The sequence below is a fragment of the Phoenix dactylifera genome, chromosome 4, assembly GCF_009389715.1.
Source record: "Phoenix dactylifera cultivar Barhee BC4 chromosome 4, palm_55x_up_171113_PBpolish2nd_filt_p, whole genome shotgun sequence".
NCBI classification, from domain to species: domain Eukaryota; kingdom Viridiplantae; phylum Streptophyta; class Magnoliopsida; order Arecales; family Arecaceae; genus Phoenix; species Phoenix dactylifera.
In genome coordinates, this window is record NC_052395.1 from 7,479,927 (window position 1) to 7,496,042 (window position 16,116).

At 39.6% G+C, this 16,116-nt stretch overlaps 1 protein-coding gene and 1 non-coding gene across 2 annotated transcripts; one reads left to right on the forward strand and one right to left on the reverse strand.

Annotated features, from left to right (window-relative positions):
• Positions 1 to 5,867: 5,867 nt before the first annotated feature.
• LOC103721816 (pentatricopeptide repeat-containing protein At2g15690, mitochondrial) lies at positions 5,868 to 7,807 on the reverse strand. Its single transcript, XM_008812162.4, has one exon. The coding sequence runs from the start codon at positions 7,681 to 7,683 to the stop codon at positions 6,202 to 6,204; it is 1,482 nt and encodes a 493-aa protein (XP_008810384.2). The 5' UTR covers positions 7,684 to 7,807; the 3' UTR covers positions 5,868 to 6,201.
• A 3,549-nt stretch (positions 7,808 to 11,356) lies between these two features.
• LOC120110701 lies at positions 11,357 to 11,460 on the forward strand. The gene has a single exon (XR_005511842.1). It is a non-coding gene; the product is annotated as a U6 spliceosomal RNA (small nuclear RNA).
• The last annotated feature ends 4,656 nt before the right edge of the window (positions 11,461 to 16,116 follow it).

A 16,116-nucleotide genomic window follows, 5' to 3' on the forward strand; every position in this document is an offset into this window, starting at 1 on the left:
TGACAGTAACCAAGGGTGAAAGTTTTGTTTCCATTTCCCAATGCCATTCATAAAGGATCAACCTGCCGGCAGATTTTATGGCCCCTCTCCTTATTTAATAGTTTCCGGCCGAAGGTTCAGCCTTGTTGCAACGGGACGACGGAATGGTTACGTTTTCCCGACGGGTGGTGGGGCGGCACGGATTTCAATGTATTTGATTTATTATTAAAGTGCATGCAACTTGAACAAGTTGAACCTGGCGAGTCCCTTGCCATGTTGAACGGAGATGTACCTTGAAACTAATACCCCTGTCGAAATTCGGACATGACAATCAAAATTTGATTTGGTTCATCGAATTCGTGCAGGCACCATGGTCAGGTTGTCTCGGCACGTTTCCTTTTTATTATTATTATTTTTAAATAGATTCTTTATATAATATGTGTACGAATACATCTGATAAAATTAAAAAACACTAGTTCGCAGAGTGTCTGTGGCAACTCTTCCTTCCTTACCGAGAGGATGTACCTTGAGTAGTGGGCCGTGTAGGCAGTCACCCAGTCGGTCGCCCCGTTGGCTTCTCTGAATACATGTTTGGCCTAAAAGGCCACCCATTCCTCATCATTATTACCATGTCCCGGATCAAGGAGTGGTCCATGCTCTCACCTTTCGGCCTTCCGAATCCATCCGATAACTGTGCCCGAGTCGTCCTTTGAATGATCAAAATGGCCTGCAACACCAGCCGCGCATGTTGAAGACCAATCCAAGTAGCTCGCAACTTTGCCTCCGGAATCGACGTATCAAACAACCGGCAACCACCTGCCCCGGACATTGATGTATGCCGTTGGAAATTTATTAAAGATCTAACAAAAATGTAATTGCGCAACCATATACATAATGCGGCTGGTTATAAGCAACGCAATACATCGTTTTAGATGCATGTTATTGCTGCAAATTCTACCGTTTTTTGTCATGTTACAAGCTTTATTCCGAACACACAATGGACCAAGCTGTCTCATGTATTCCAAGAAGTTTGGTGCTCGATGAATTCTTGTATGATAAGTGGGACTCACATGCGACCGTGCAGGCATTATAAATGCCAGTAAATGCGAGCTCGAACGACCATCAATGGGTTCAACAAACAGAGCCAGAATTGACATCCGAGTTAGGTTACCATTGAATGAATGCATCGGATCCCTGATATTAATAACATTCTATCTAATCCCCCATGGGCCCCATCACCGGGTACGAATCATATGCTGAGATTAATAGGGCTGTAAGCGTTTGCAGGTCACAAGTATTATTGAGGAAGCACATTTTGAATATGAGCAAATGATCCATTTGCTGCTACTCCACACTCATTTGGAGATCCTCGTTTCTCAGATAAATGCTGGAGAGTAAAACAGTGAAGGATCCATTGCGTTACTTGAATCACCTGGAGAGCCCCATTCAATCGGAGCTCGCCAAGTGGATGTCTTTACTTAGACCATGTAGACATGCCATAAAGCGATGGAAGTGGATTTCTGCTGGTCCAAGCGAGATCCCTTAAGGCATCGACCATGTGCAAGATAATGAAATCATGAAATTCGTAGCTGTCGATTTCAGATATGACCAGGTGCAAATAGCATTCGAATGTACAACTTATCAATCTCCATGGCATACATTTGAGAGTCTAAAACAAACTCACTAAAAAAAAACTTTTTTTAATTTAAATAATAAAAAAATTTAATAAGTGTAAAATACTTTAAAATTTTATTTAAAAATAATTCGTCTAACTTTTTGAGATACAAAATTACTAATTAAACTTTTATACTCAAAATCTATTAAAATACTATTTTCAATCGATAATATAGCTAATCCATTTAAGTTCGGCGCACTCACCTTCTAACTCAACTTTTATCCTTCCCTTTGCAACCTTTCCAATAATGTGCAAGAAAGTCACTCACCATCTAACTCAACTTTCAAACTTAGTCATGCTACTCTTCCTGCTCAACTAGGTAGACCCTGCCAACTTTAAAATTCTCATATATTCCTAGTTATCTTAAAGGGACGAAAAGATGGGCAGATAGCTTGATTTGTCGTGAGTAATTGGTAGTGAGAAAGGTGATTGGTTCTCTCCAAACAGGGGGGCATTGGCTGTGAGGTTACATCCTGGAAAGGTGATGAACTAATAGACCCTTTGAAGCAAATGATCATTGATATGTGGTTAGAGCTATTTGTGTTTGATTATTTATGGGATTAATTATCATCATTAGATAGGCAGCTCAAAAAAAAAAAAAGAAAAAAGAAATCATCTGCCAAAGAGAAAACAGGGAAAAGATCGAGCTAAGATTGGCGCCGGAGACGACTCTTGTTTGTTGGGCCTCAGAAAAATGGCTTGGGCCAGACTTGATGTCGGAGGCATAAAGTGGGAAGAGAAGTATTTGGGCTGCACATCGGCAAGTGAGTTCAAGTCCCAGGAAATAAACTTTATGATCGACTGAGGTGGGTGATCTGATCATGTGTGATGTTTTCATCATGCATCATCGCCGAACACTTGAACCAAGTGAGGATAGGTACGGTGACGGTCACCCGCTCATCCTAGAGATCCGAAGATTTGTTTAGGAGATAGGTGATTTTCAGGCAGCACATGTGTACCGAAAGGCAAACAGAACAGCTGACTGGATCACCTCCTACGTCGCTCGGCACTTCGAAAAGTTTTTTTGGATATCTATAGTTGACATTTCTACTTTTTTGTACTCTTTACTTTCTTTGGATTTGGCTGGATGTACTCAAGCTAGAGCTATATGAATTGCCGTTTGCAAAGAAGAAGAAGAAGAAGAAGGTAGGGAGAAACAGAGAATCAACTAAAAGATCCAGGATAGCATGAAAGGAAAAGGAGATTGTTACCTTACGGTGAACTACTTACAGCGCGGGAACAAAAAGCCTTGCAGCCAATAGTTATGGTTAAATTTGCCTCAGCAGTCCGACTTCTTGAAATCAGAAGGATTTTAGAGCTCTACAACCGAGTGTGTAGCCCTGCAGGTTACAGGTAACAAATTCTCTTGAAAAGAGTCAGCAATGTCTTCGGCAGAAACTAGAATAGTTGGAAGTCATCGTCTGCATGTTGCAGTGCACAGAGCATAACCTGTTTTGCCTGTTGGACATGAGATACATGATCAGCTAAAATTTGGAAAGTGATAAAGTGGAATCCAAATAAATTTTTGTTGCGATGGGGCTTGAAGATTCCAGAGTCTAGAGGACCTCACCACCATGATCTTCTCCACTCTCTTCAAGTATATTCCCTGCAATGGTTTATCTTGTTAGATGTTTTTCTGGTTCAGAAACAAAGCTCAGATACCCCCAAAATTCTTGGCTATGACACTCATTTAATAGTAACCTTACCCTCTAATGGCCGCTTGGTACTGTTCCGATCTAAAAAAAATCTCAAGCTTACTCGCCACTCCCATGCTACTCCAATCTCTCAAATTCCAGTTTCTTCACTCAATCTCTAAGCTCCCTCACAAGACTATAGCCCATATGAGACAACCACTTGATACATGTCCTTTGGGTCATTTAACCTCCAACCTTCCATAAACCCACTACTTAAATTCTATGAAATTTGCATCTGCCATTTGACAACTTACAGATGAGATATGTGATTTTACAACTTTTGACAAGATAGTTGCAGGCCCTTATCAGTTAAAAACATCCTTCCTTCTCATATAAGCTTCACAGTCTCATATAAGCTTCTACCAATTTTGGAGTTTCCTTCGTAAAAGCTTCTTTTCTTCAGAAGTTAAACATCACCTCAAAAATACATCTTTCACTCGAGCCTTATATGATGTTTTCTTTGTTCTTGGCTCTCCGCACCAAATCTCATGGCAGCTTTCTGCTAGCCTTGGAATCAAACCACATAAAAGACCTTGTTTTAGATGATGACTATATCCATATGCCTATAACAAAACCCAAAGCAACTGGAACCCTTCTAGAAAAACTGCCATAGTCCATTAAGACTAGGGACCTGCATACATTGGATAACATGACTTTGTGCTGTGATAGGATGGGATTTCTAGGCTTAAAAAGTGTTTCCATCGAGAGAGTTGTGTTGGTAGTCTAGATGAGAGGTTATAAAGTGGTGACAAGAACGCAGGATAAAGAATAAGAGACATCTTCTAGACTTAAGAGACCGACAAATTAAGATTTTAAGAGAGGAAAAAAAGGGACGGGATTAAGGCCAATTTACATATTTCTAGAAGGAAAACTGATAAAGCTGGAAGAAGAATTCAAAGACAAATAGATTCTTGGAGGCAACAAGGATTTGTCTAACGTTTATAGATAACCAATTTTTCAGTGGGTAGTTTGCTGCTTATGTGGGCCAGTATGATTACATATATCACAGATTTGTGCGAGCATGAGGTAATGTTACAGCAAAGAGAGAGAAGTGGCAAGGAAGAACAAACAGTATAAAATCTGAGAAAAGGTAAGAGCCAGATCTTAGGTAAAAAAGATATCTGTATTCCAACCCAGACCTCTCTGCGTGCTGCAGGGGTTGGCATACCACTAATGAGGAAAGACCAGTAGACTTTAAAGAATGTAAAAGAGATTACCTTGTATCCCTCAAACCTCTCCCAAGCTAACAGAATAAAAATAAGGTAAAAAAATTATCTTCCAAAATCATCAAAACAAGTCTTAAAAGAAGATTTCATTTGATCACCTAGGGTTCCCCTGAGAAATTATATAAAATTTTAAATAAATTATTATTTTCAATTGAAAATTCTTTGCCCACGAACATTCAAACTTGCAAATAGATGTGGCCGTGAGGAAAAGCTGCCGAGTGCTGGGTGATTGGGCCAAGCATGCCCGGGGTGCAAGTGATGAATAATTGCCACACCAGCATTTAAGCAGGTGTGCATGAGCAGAGCTCATCTTCCAAATAACTATAGAACTTTTGGGTTTATTCTGAACTCTTCATTAGAAATGTGAACAATGCAGAAAAATCCCCCTGCAGTTGGCTGCATCAAACTTACGAGAAATCATAGAAAGGCTTCTCTAGATTATTAGCTCCTCAACCTAACCTAATCCTGAATGCAAGTATAGTCCCAAACAACTAGAGTTCTTTTATGTGATGCAATCATGCATACTTTAAACTCTAAAAGAACCAATTCCCCATAATGTTCAACTCTTCGGGAAACATGGTCAGGTTAAATACTCACGGCTTTTCACTGCCCTTTTCTTAGATATGTCTCAAGGTATCCATCATCGATATATCACCTTCATGACACCAATGAAGTTCTTCCTCTCATTCTCCTATACTCTTCTCCTTTACTGTCCTCACCAATGCCCACAATAAGGGATTTGAATCAGATCTGTGAATCTTTTGACTAGTCCTAAAATTCCTATGAGAAAAAGCAGCATCCCCATTTACCACACTTCCTTAAATCATTTAATCTCCTTTAGGTTCCTCACTAATAAAAATCAAGAATGAAGTTTCTCTCTGTGATTTGCATCATCAACCATGCATGGTTACGATCCATCTCCACAAACTAGAGGCAAATGAAACAGCAAAATCTACTTACATACCATAACCACCTACCTATCCACCAAACATAATTCTCTTACTCTTCTTAGGTCATACCTGCTAGAACTCCAATTTTCCCAACTCATAACTATCTGATACTATATTCTGAATGCCAGAAAAAGTTATAGGGAAGGTAACAAATGACAAATACAATACTGATAAAAGAGTTCAATTTAAGAAGGGAATCCATGAAAAGCTTCAAAATGAAAAGAAGGAAATAAAATGGAATAAAAAACAATCCACATTGAGGGGCTACCATTTTTCTAATACCTTTGGAACGAATTATAAGGAGAATATGCTTAATCCAACAAAGAACAATTGATAGCTGTAGTAAAGAAAATATCCAAGAGCCCTTATCTAGCATGGTTTCATCAGATAGGAAATACGACTATTATATTATACAAGGGCAAGACAATATTAAATAGTTATTGTTTTCACATTCAATTCAATAAGCAAGTACCTTTAAACCTATCAGTACGAAAATAGAATTTCAGTACAAGCGATCTACAACCAAATGCAGCGAACAATAACCGCAAATTCATCTTCTAATGATGATCAAATGGTTACCCTTAGCACTGCAAGAAACATGGCATCTATTTAAGCATTAAGTTGGCAAATCCAAGGAAGGAAGGTTCATTCCCATACTCTTCAAGGAGGTAGCAACTTCACCAGTAATCTCCACAGGAGCACTTTCCATCCTTGAAGTGATGGAACCGCTTGTTGTCCCTAACAATAAGTTCCCTCCCAACAATCTTTGACATGATCTTAATCGCATTGTGGCAGTCACCGCATATTCTAAGGTTCTTAATGATCCTAAGTGGTGTCCTTGCAGGTGTGCTGATTAGCCCATAAGCAATTGCCAACCTCTCGCTGTGGTAAAGCAAAGCCTGTTCCTTGGCCTCCTGATCGATATCATGAAGCACATATCTCGTGTCTGGCACATAGACTTGCTCCTTCACTGGCTTCTTCTCAATCTTCGGAGGCAAACGGTACTCCCCCAACTTGTTCCTTCCATCGAGCATGTTGATACCAGGCCTTCTCTTAGCTGGCGGTGTGGGGATCTTTTCAGGGTTCACCTTGGATGGATCTATAGAAATCAAAAGCTCCTCAACCTGGTCCTCAAGATCAACATCCCCCTGTGTTCGGGCTAAATTCTTCAGTGCCTCCCAAATGGCTGCTGGTGGATCAAAAGGCAACTTATCAATGAATTCTACTGCCTCATTGAGGTGTCCTGACTTCCCAAGCACTTCAATTATCCCAATGTAGTGCTCAATTCCAGGGGCAATCCCATACTCTTTATGCATGGAATCGAAATGTATGAATCCCTCCTCAACTGCTTCAGCACTAGCACAAGCAGCCAAGACCACAAGAAAGGTCCGGCTATCAGGGCGCACCCCCACTCTCCTCATCTGTTCGAACATCTGCAATCCATCATCACCCTGCGCATTTGATGCATAACCATCAATCATTAGATGCCACGAGTCCATATTCCGGTCAGGCATTCCGTCGAACACTCGACGGGCATCGTTCATGCTCCCGCACTTTGCGTACATCTCCAGCAGCTTGTTATTGATCTGAAGGTCAGCACGGAAGGGGGATCGGATGAAGAACTCGTGGATCTTCTTCAGTTCTTCAAGAAGCTTTGGGTCGGAGCAGGAGGCGACAAGGGCGAAGAAGGTCGGGGGGTCGGGGCGGACGCCCTGGCTCAAGAACTCGACGGCCTCCTTGACCTTCCCCTCTCTACAGAGGGCCATGAGATCGATCGGACCTGGAGGAGGGGCGGCGGCGGGAGCAGCCGGAGGCGGCGGGCCGTTGACGGGGGGGCGGCCGTAGTCCATGGGAGGGCGATTATCGACGGGGAGACGGTGGTTGAATGGGGGCCGCTCGTGGTTCTGAGGGGGCCAATGGCCAGGTTTAGGGCTGCGGTCGTGGGGGAAGGCACGGGGGTCGGAAGGCGGCGGCCGCTGGAAGTTAGGGGCAGCTGATGAGGTGGACAGGCATCGGGCAGCGAGGGCTCGCGAGGGGAAAGGAGAGAGCTTTAAGGTTTTGAGGAGGACAGGATAGGAGAGGAGGGGGAGGCGGACCTTGGAGAGGGTGACGGCGAGCATGGAGTTACCGGCACGATGGATGGCGACGAAGGAGGCCATGGGAGAAGAGGGAAGAACCCTAGCGAGTTTCAGAGACACCCTAGGGTCTGGATCTTTCTCGGGCCGTCGGGCGTATTCGGATTGAAGGGGATGGAGGAGGGGTTTGGGTTTTGGGTAGGGGTTTCTGAGATACTTGAGGGGTATGAAGCCACAGCTGGTTATCAGATCATAGCCGTCCACTTCTTAGCCCTATGGTAATCTCCCTGATATTGATTGCTGTTATGCGCTCTGGCGGCATTTGATCCTGGAGTTGGACGCATGTCGGTAATCGGCAAGCTGTGCACCGAGTCTATCTAATGTCATGCGCTCAAGGTCTACCACAACTTTTGGAAAAACGTACCTTTTTTTTTTTTGTAGAGGAGGAATATGAATTCGGATCATCTTGTTTTTATTTTTCTTCCATGTCCATTTTTTTCCCTTTTTTCCCTTCTTAACCAATATTACACGTGCACAACAATATGAAAAATGAACGAGGTATTAAGAGTATGTTGGTTGTACGGAAAATTATGAAAAAGAAAAGGAGTAATATTTTTCAAAAAAAAAACCGTTAAATCTATTTTTGTATTGTTTTATACTTTTTCACCATCCAAACATCTTAAAAATTCAATTTTTTTTCAAATTTTTTAGTTTTGCGAAACCTTTTTCGAGAAACCAGACATAACCCAAATCAAGGCGTCAAAATATCAGCAAAAACTAACAACTATCATCATTTCAAGCAATCAGTTGTAATATTTAAAACTGAAGAAAGAATTTAGAATATTTTGACTAATACATTGACATCATAGTCTTTTTGTTCAGGATAGTGGCGATGGACAAGTCCTCTTCAGCTGCCTATGAAGTAATGGTAGAAGTGTTTTGATTTGCCCCATAGTACGCAGAATTTTCTTTTACATTGTAAATTTATGCAATTCTGGCAGGGAGAACTAAACTGGTATTCCCATGAGCACCAAACCTCAAGTGCATCTGTCCTCAATTGCTCTAATACATTTCATTTTGAGGTGATTCATGCAAATGTGTACAAGTTCTCAGGTGCAGGTCTCACATAGCTGCCATGCTTGTAACAACCAGCAATCAGGTGCATTAACAATGAAATATATCCACTAAAAAGTAATGTGGAGACAGGTCTATAGTTGTGCTAGCAAGAAATTAAGAGCAAGGCACGACGAAGCAAGCCTTCACTAGCAATTACTTGTTCTTGACTCTATATGACAAGCAAGAGTTTAAATAAACTTCTCCTCAAGTACGACAGACCCCTCTTCAGATTCAATAAGATTTCATATTACAGTCAGCTTCAGCTTCATGGACAATCACTTTGATTAAACTAGCATCTTTAGGTATGAATAACAAATAATCTTGTTCTTAACAGTCAGCTCCCAACCCTGCACATCAAGGAGAAGAAAATCTGTCAATGCTTTAAAAAATAAATGCAAGATTAATGTTAAGCAGGTGCAACCTTTATGATGGGCCCCAAAATCTTGATAAATAGGAAGCCATTAGTTCCTGACTTCAAAGACAGAATAAACAAATATATAGTCAAAACATATTTTTTATTTTTTGGCGCTCATCTCAATGATTAAATTACTAAGAGACAACTTATCGAAAACAACCGATAAACTGCCCCAAATATCATGACCAACACGAGCTTTGGTTACAAGGCCAAAATGGATTCCAGTCAAAAGAAATTTCCAAAACTTAAATTTGAAATTTCTAACTCACAGCTCCTCATTCATAGGAATCTTGAGCCCTTCGTTTGATTGAACCATGTTTCCATCAAAATTTCAATAACATGTCAAGATTCATTTGTCTCATCTCGGGCACTAGGAAAACAACAAAAAAATAAAAGGAAAAAGAAATAGCAAAGATTATGGACTTTGGTTTTTAGTTTACCAATTTAAGAGAGAACGCTACCAACATTTGTAGGTTGTACCATATCAACAAATGAAGCAAGCGGTACTAACCCAATTTCCTGCTTCTGTGATATCCAGCCAGTTCTCAAGGGTTTATGTCAAGGTCTCCAAAATGCAACTTGATTGGATTTTCAAATTACTGTAGTGTTATCTAAAGTAGAAAGCTTGTAGAACCAAAGAGATGGGGTGGTAGGTTGAGCAATGGATCTCTGCAACTATAGCATTTGTTCACTTTGCTTTTCTTCAAAAATACATCATGACAATGTACTTCCAAACCAAAGGATTAAAGCAAAAAAAATATGTGCTATGAAAATGTACTACACTATTTACAGGCTGTTTGGGTAGCATGGGGTATGATATTGGTAGGTACTATTTTCAACCTACGAGGCTCATAGTTTAGCTAAGATAGATAACCTAGAAAGGTGTTATAAGCATCTTTGGAATGTCAATTACCCTCAAGTAAGGTCGAATACTATGGCTAACAAAAATATAAATATGCTAACAACTATTGAGATTGGGCTCTCTGCAACCAACTATAATGTTTCCGATCTGTATTCTTTCAGCTCCATCTCTTGCCCTCGTTAATACTGATGATAAGCATCATTGGTGTTGCCCTCCATCTGCAATCTTGCAGGCAGCTCCCTCAACCTCCCATTCATCGCTCACATTTATTCTCCATCTATATCTAAATGTCAGGAGCATGCACTAATTTGCACCAGATCCCACAGAACCTGGGCATGAAGTTCGCAAAATTGGATCCTATCAAATCTGATTCAACCAAATCGAACCTCATTAATATTTTAGAATTTTTTGGTTCTAGCTTACCAAACTTGATGTAAAATTGATGACCTAAACCACCAACATCACTAATCCAGACGTGTGCTAAAATGCCGAGGATTAGAATCATTAGAATGCTCATGTTTTCTCTGCAAAGTATTCCCAATAACATACAATGAATGACAAAACTAGCCTCCATCAACTAACTAAGAATTCCATAGCTTTTAAACATGCACTCATCAACCAAACATGATGTTAAAGCAGAAAGAATGGCATTTTACCACAGCAGCCATGTTGTGTCAAGATATTCACACATGCAAATCATGGACTAGAAACTAAAATACAGTTTATATTGTCCCATATAACCTGTTATATTACTTGGACTATGGTACCGCTTCATACTTGATCGATGTTCTTTGACCATTCCAACTTGAAATAGCCTCCGTACAAGGATTCATGCTATGTGATTCAGAGTTTTTCAAGAGGAGCCAAGCTGGGTGGTCAAGGGAAAAGGATAAATTCATAACCATAACTATTATAGCAAGGCTTGTCCCAACTATTCAGGGTTAGCTTCATAGATCCTCATTTACCAAGCATTCATGTTCAGAATTACCTCGATTTTATTGAAAGTTTTTTGTATCTTTTTTTCACAATTTCCACCCATGTTACATTAGTTCTTCAAAAACCATTAACTCCATGAGATTCTAGAGAACATAATAAGGTTTCTATGCTTTACGTTCTCTGAATCTAATATATCCCATATCACTATAAGCATTATCTAGTTTACTTTAAGAAAACTACATAATATGTCACAACATAAGATCTCATTCAAAAAGGCTGGTCGAAAGATATTATTTGGGTTTCTTAGTCCCATATAAGTACCTAAGATTTTTCCAACGCACAACCTTTGTAGGATTAGATACATGCATGTACGAGCTCTCACATACTCCTCTTATTTAAACTCTGGCATCCTTGCTGCGCTAAGAGTCCAAATCCAAACAAATTTAATAACAAATTGGAATGATACGGAGAAGATTAGCACGCCCCCTATGCAAAGATGACACATACAAATTTAAAAATGGCATCAGAGCAGACCCAACCCATGTCCCTTGAAGACTAGAGGATACTGTAACACAGGTCTTTTGAAGGCTAACCATGAATCGATTGTGGTGTTTGTGGTTAGATTTGATTGCATCTAAAACCTTACGTTAGCAAGGATACCAAGACTCAAACACGGGAAATATGCGAGAGCCCGTATAAGTATGTGTTTAGTCCCACATAGGTTGTGCACTGGAAAGATCTTTGATACTTATATAGGGCTAACAAACCCAAGTAATACCTTTTAGCTTTCCTTTTAGGGTGAGGTTCTGGGTTGTTACATGACATGAGGAGTTTGAATCAACCACCAAAAATAGAGAGAGCTTCTATTTATGGTTTACATCCTAAAATGACGGCTCCCATGTACTGATAGTAGATTAAATAATGAGTTTAGGATTCATTATCCTTGGATACAGACAACAAGATTTTCTTCCTATCTTTCACCTCTTCTTTACTTGAATATCTGATAGCAGAATAGATATGATTCTCTTTGTGAACTGATTCAATAGTCCATTCCAAAAGAATGATGGGAACTATCCCTTCAGACTTTGAGTTAAACATCACAAGATCTTTACCGACGATACTATGATAGCATAGAGAATGAGTCTAATTACATCGTGATCTATTTTTTTTCTCCTTTGTCCAAGATAAGACCAAATAGATTAAGTAAGAAATTAGACAGATAAATAAAAAAATAGAGCAGAAGAGGGAACAATATTGCTAAACATTTAAATTATCAAAAAGAAAGAGGTTGGAGAAATTCCTGGGAGTCAGAGATGCCCGGGTTTTGGATGGATGGAGGAGGAGGAAAAGAAATCCGTTCGAGTGGCGGAAGCGTGGGTTCCGATGAAGCAAACGAGCTCGCCGCCGGCATCCCTCTCCCCGTCCGAACGAGCGGCGGAGACGGCATCCGAAACCATCAGAGCCTTCTCTACGACACCGGTGGGGCGCACCGACGCCAGCAGCGGCGCGACGTCCGATCGCCATGGCCTCGTCGAGCATGCGGCGGCGATCAGGCCAGCGGCGCCGCCGCTTATCGGTCGTGCGCCCATCTCGCGGGGGATATGAGACGCAAGAAAGGCCACCGGCGAGTAGAAAGCGTGAATAGCTGGCTAATCTGCTATGCCTGGAGCGGAATCGGGTAGAAAGCGCCCATCAATTTTTCGCACCCAAACCCAACGATAACATTGGGTTCGGATTTTTCCTTTTGGGGTTTGATTTGGGTTTGGGTCTGTAATAAGGTATTCATCAGCTCCAGGTATATTTCGAAGCTGAGAGTCTGTAGTAATGAAAAAATTACTGTCATGTTAGGATTATTTTATACAATTCCAAATGAATAAAGTTTAAAGTGAATTGAAATGCAATAGGACGTGAACATGCGTTGTGCATTTTTGCCATGCAAGATTCTATAAATAACTATATAAGTATGCTAATTATTATCATATTAGTTATATTTGTTACACATTAGGCTATTGGGTAGGCCAACTTAAAATTTTGATTGCACTTGGCCTTTTGCCGTTTGTGCTAAATGAGAGAGGATGTGGTGCGAAATTGCCTTTGAGATTGAACTACCAATTTGAAATATGAGAGAAACTTGAAGGTTCCAACGGTCGGTAAAGTCTCTTGAAAGCTGTTACCATAGGTTTATGCCCCTCCTAGCGTTCAAGCATTTAAGCTTTAGCAATATTTTGTCTTCAATATGATGCTCAAATAACTCTTATTGATAATCAACACCAGGTCATAAGTTTTAGACATGCTTGAGGCACATGTTACTGTGATTTATTATGTAAGTACTGAGAATAAATACACCATGATCTCTTTTCTTTTCTTTTTTGTTTCTGTTTTGGGATCACGAGTTTTCTTATTTATCTGTGATTTGAATATTTCATAATCTGTCTCTGGATGTGCATTGAGATTGAAAGAGAATCAACTGGAGCACATCAACAGCATGAAAGCTGATAAAGTATGAAATCCTGAAGCATTGCAAAGGACTTACACACAAGATATCCTGCAAATAATAGAGGTTCCGAGCAATTTAGACTAGGCTCAGATCAGGGGCTTCCAAGGGCTAACACTTCAGCAGACATAAGAACGCAAACAGTAGAAAGCTACGGCAAATACAAAGGAAAACAAAAATTTCCAAATTACAAAGTAGAATTATTTGCTTGAGTACAAAGGTCCTAGGTGCTGTTGCAGTTCATTTCCAAGATTCTAACATCCACCAGAAGGTGGACATTTAAGTGCCAAGTTCTTCAAAAGCTGCAACCATTTTCCGGTTGAAGTTGAGGCATCTGACTGAATAGGATAAATTTGCAAGTGTAAAGATGCAATTAGCATGCAGGCCAAATTGATGGATTCTTGCCTTAAATAGTCAATGGCCTTTGAGAGCACTAGAGAGCACTTGAATTTCATTCTGAAAGCTGGGAACATGGTCGATGATTCTTCTCTCTGACTGGAAACAGCAGAGTCCAAAAATATGAAGGAGAAAGAGATGGCAGGGGTATAAACTTTCTGATCCCTGGACTGATGGCATGTCAAACTGACTTGGCTTGGGGATAAGTTCACCTTGTGAAAGCTGAAATAAATGTAGTTTCTAATCAGTTCAAAAGTCTCTAACACATATATTGATGTGTGCTTTCAGTAACCCGTAAAAGAACTATTATTCATATCCTTGGTTCAAAAGAAAGTTAGCCTTGAAATTTTCCATTCAAACGAGAGCAAGCTGTACCTCAAGTTTTTTTTTTTCTTTCCAATTACCAATAAAAATATATGCTCCTTTCAAATTAACTACATCATAGGCATCAAGAAAGGGACAGATGACTAGGCATCTTTTCTAATAAAAGTGCACCAAGATCATGCCTGCTAAGGAAAATAAAAACCAGTTCTATAAAGAAAACCTGATGACATTTCAATAGACAAAATCACAGGCATGATAAAAAACCAAATATCCTTTCAATAATGCAACACAAAGTGCATCAAGATCATTCCATTGCATTATATAAAATAAAAGGCCACTCTACTATTCAACCCTCTTAAAGGTTCCATCACAGGGAAGTAATCCTGAATAACAAGGTCAGCTTATGCCAAAATATGCTACCTAGTGCCTTAAAACCATGTTCTAATGCTTATTTGCTATCTAAAGAGAAGGTAGTATTAGAATAAATAAACAACTAGACCAGAATCTCTTAGATTCCATGTCATCTTCAGAAATATTTCTTTAGTGACATCAGACATACTTCGGGATCCATGATCTATGAAGACCAAGTTGCATGGTACAGATATACGTCCTCATTCAATGAATCTTGCCTCCAACCAATGTGCTATCACCCAGAGCTATTTTAAGCCACACTCAAACCAAAAGATATCAGCCATTATCAAAACAAGCTTCCCATTTTCCTAAAAACCAGAGCCTGGTTTCAACATCTTCATCTCCATTAGCAGAACCATCCCCCCACCACCCCCGAAAAAAAAAGACACATATATACATACTTCAACTGCAGGTCCTAATAATTGGAAAAAATATCTTTGATGCAAAAGGGGGAACGGAAAAGAAAAGATAGTAAAAACAGAAGAAAGGGAAGACTTCTCTGCTAATAAGCTACAACATGGAAAAGACAAAACTTTGCAGCTTAAACAAAAGAATGCCATTCAACAACCCAAAAAATCACCATTAGCATGCTATATGCTTCCATGCTTCCCTTCTAGAATCTCCATGACTTCTCATTTTGTATCTCTATGGTGTCAAAAGAAGTTTTAGCACTTGATAGAAATGAATGGAAAACAAATTTATAATAGCCATTCCCAGATATAGACAATAATTCTGGGTGATTATGCTTATAATTCTCCACTTTTCCATTGTTTTAATATATTTAAGAGATTTTTTTACAGTAAGAATGTGTTGAAATTCAATATGACAAGTAATGCCTAACAAAGACCATTAGTATTAAAAGTGAGACTGCTGAAAACAGTTCCATGAGCCTATAACCAGATCTTACAACCCATTAATGCAGCATGAGGCCTAGTTTTCAAGCCTATAACCAATGCATCAATAATTATTAAATAAGTATAATGAGAAGGAAAAAGTTCTTTGAGACAAGAATGTTGTTGAGTGCCAGATTAGGTTGTGAATAAAAACTAAAGAAAAGATGGGTCTAAAAATCAGCTTAAGTATAAAAGAATACTTGAAATATCATTTTCTGGGAATAAAAGGAAAGCAGAGATCTGACTAGAATGATGGTTAATAGTTGTCTCCTAAGTGATCATTTTAGCTATGTTGGAAGTCCTGGTAGATGTAGAGATAAGCAAATGCACATCAATTAGAACAATAGCAGGGTTGAGAAGTGGATAGATGCCACAATGGTATTATGAATGGTTTCACATGCGTGAAAAACAAGGGGAAACAGCAATATGGTTTGCAATGCTTGAGTATTAGATGTTAGGTAATGAAAAGAGTCCATAAATGTACAAGGAGCACTCAAGTGACATGAATATTGAGGTGGAAATTTGATGATACCAATAATGTTAGTGGATGAGTGCAAAAGTTGCCATAATATTTAAGAGGTAGTACGGATTATGAGACAAAAAACAAGTGTAATGTTAAATAACAATCATAGAGGAAATATCATAACAATGTGGCCTGAAGGATTAATCT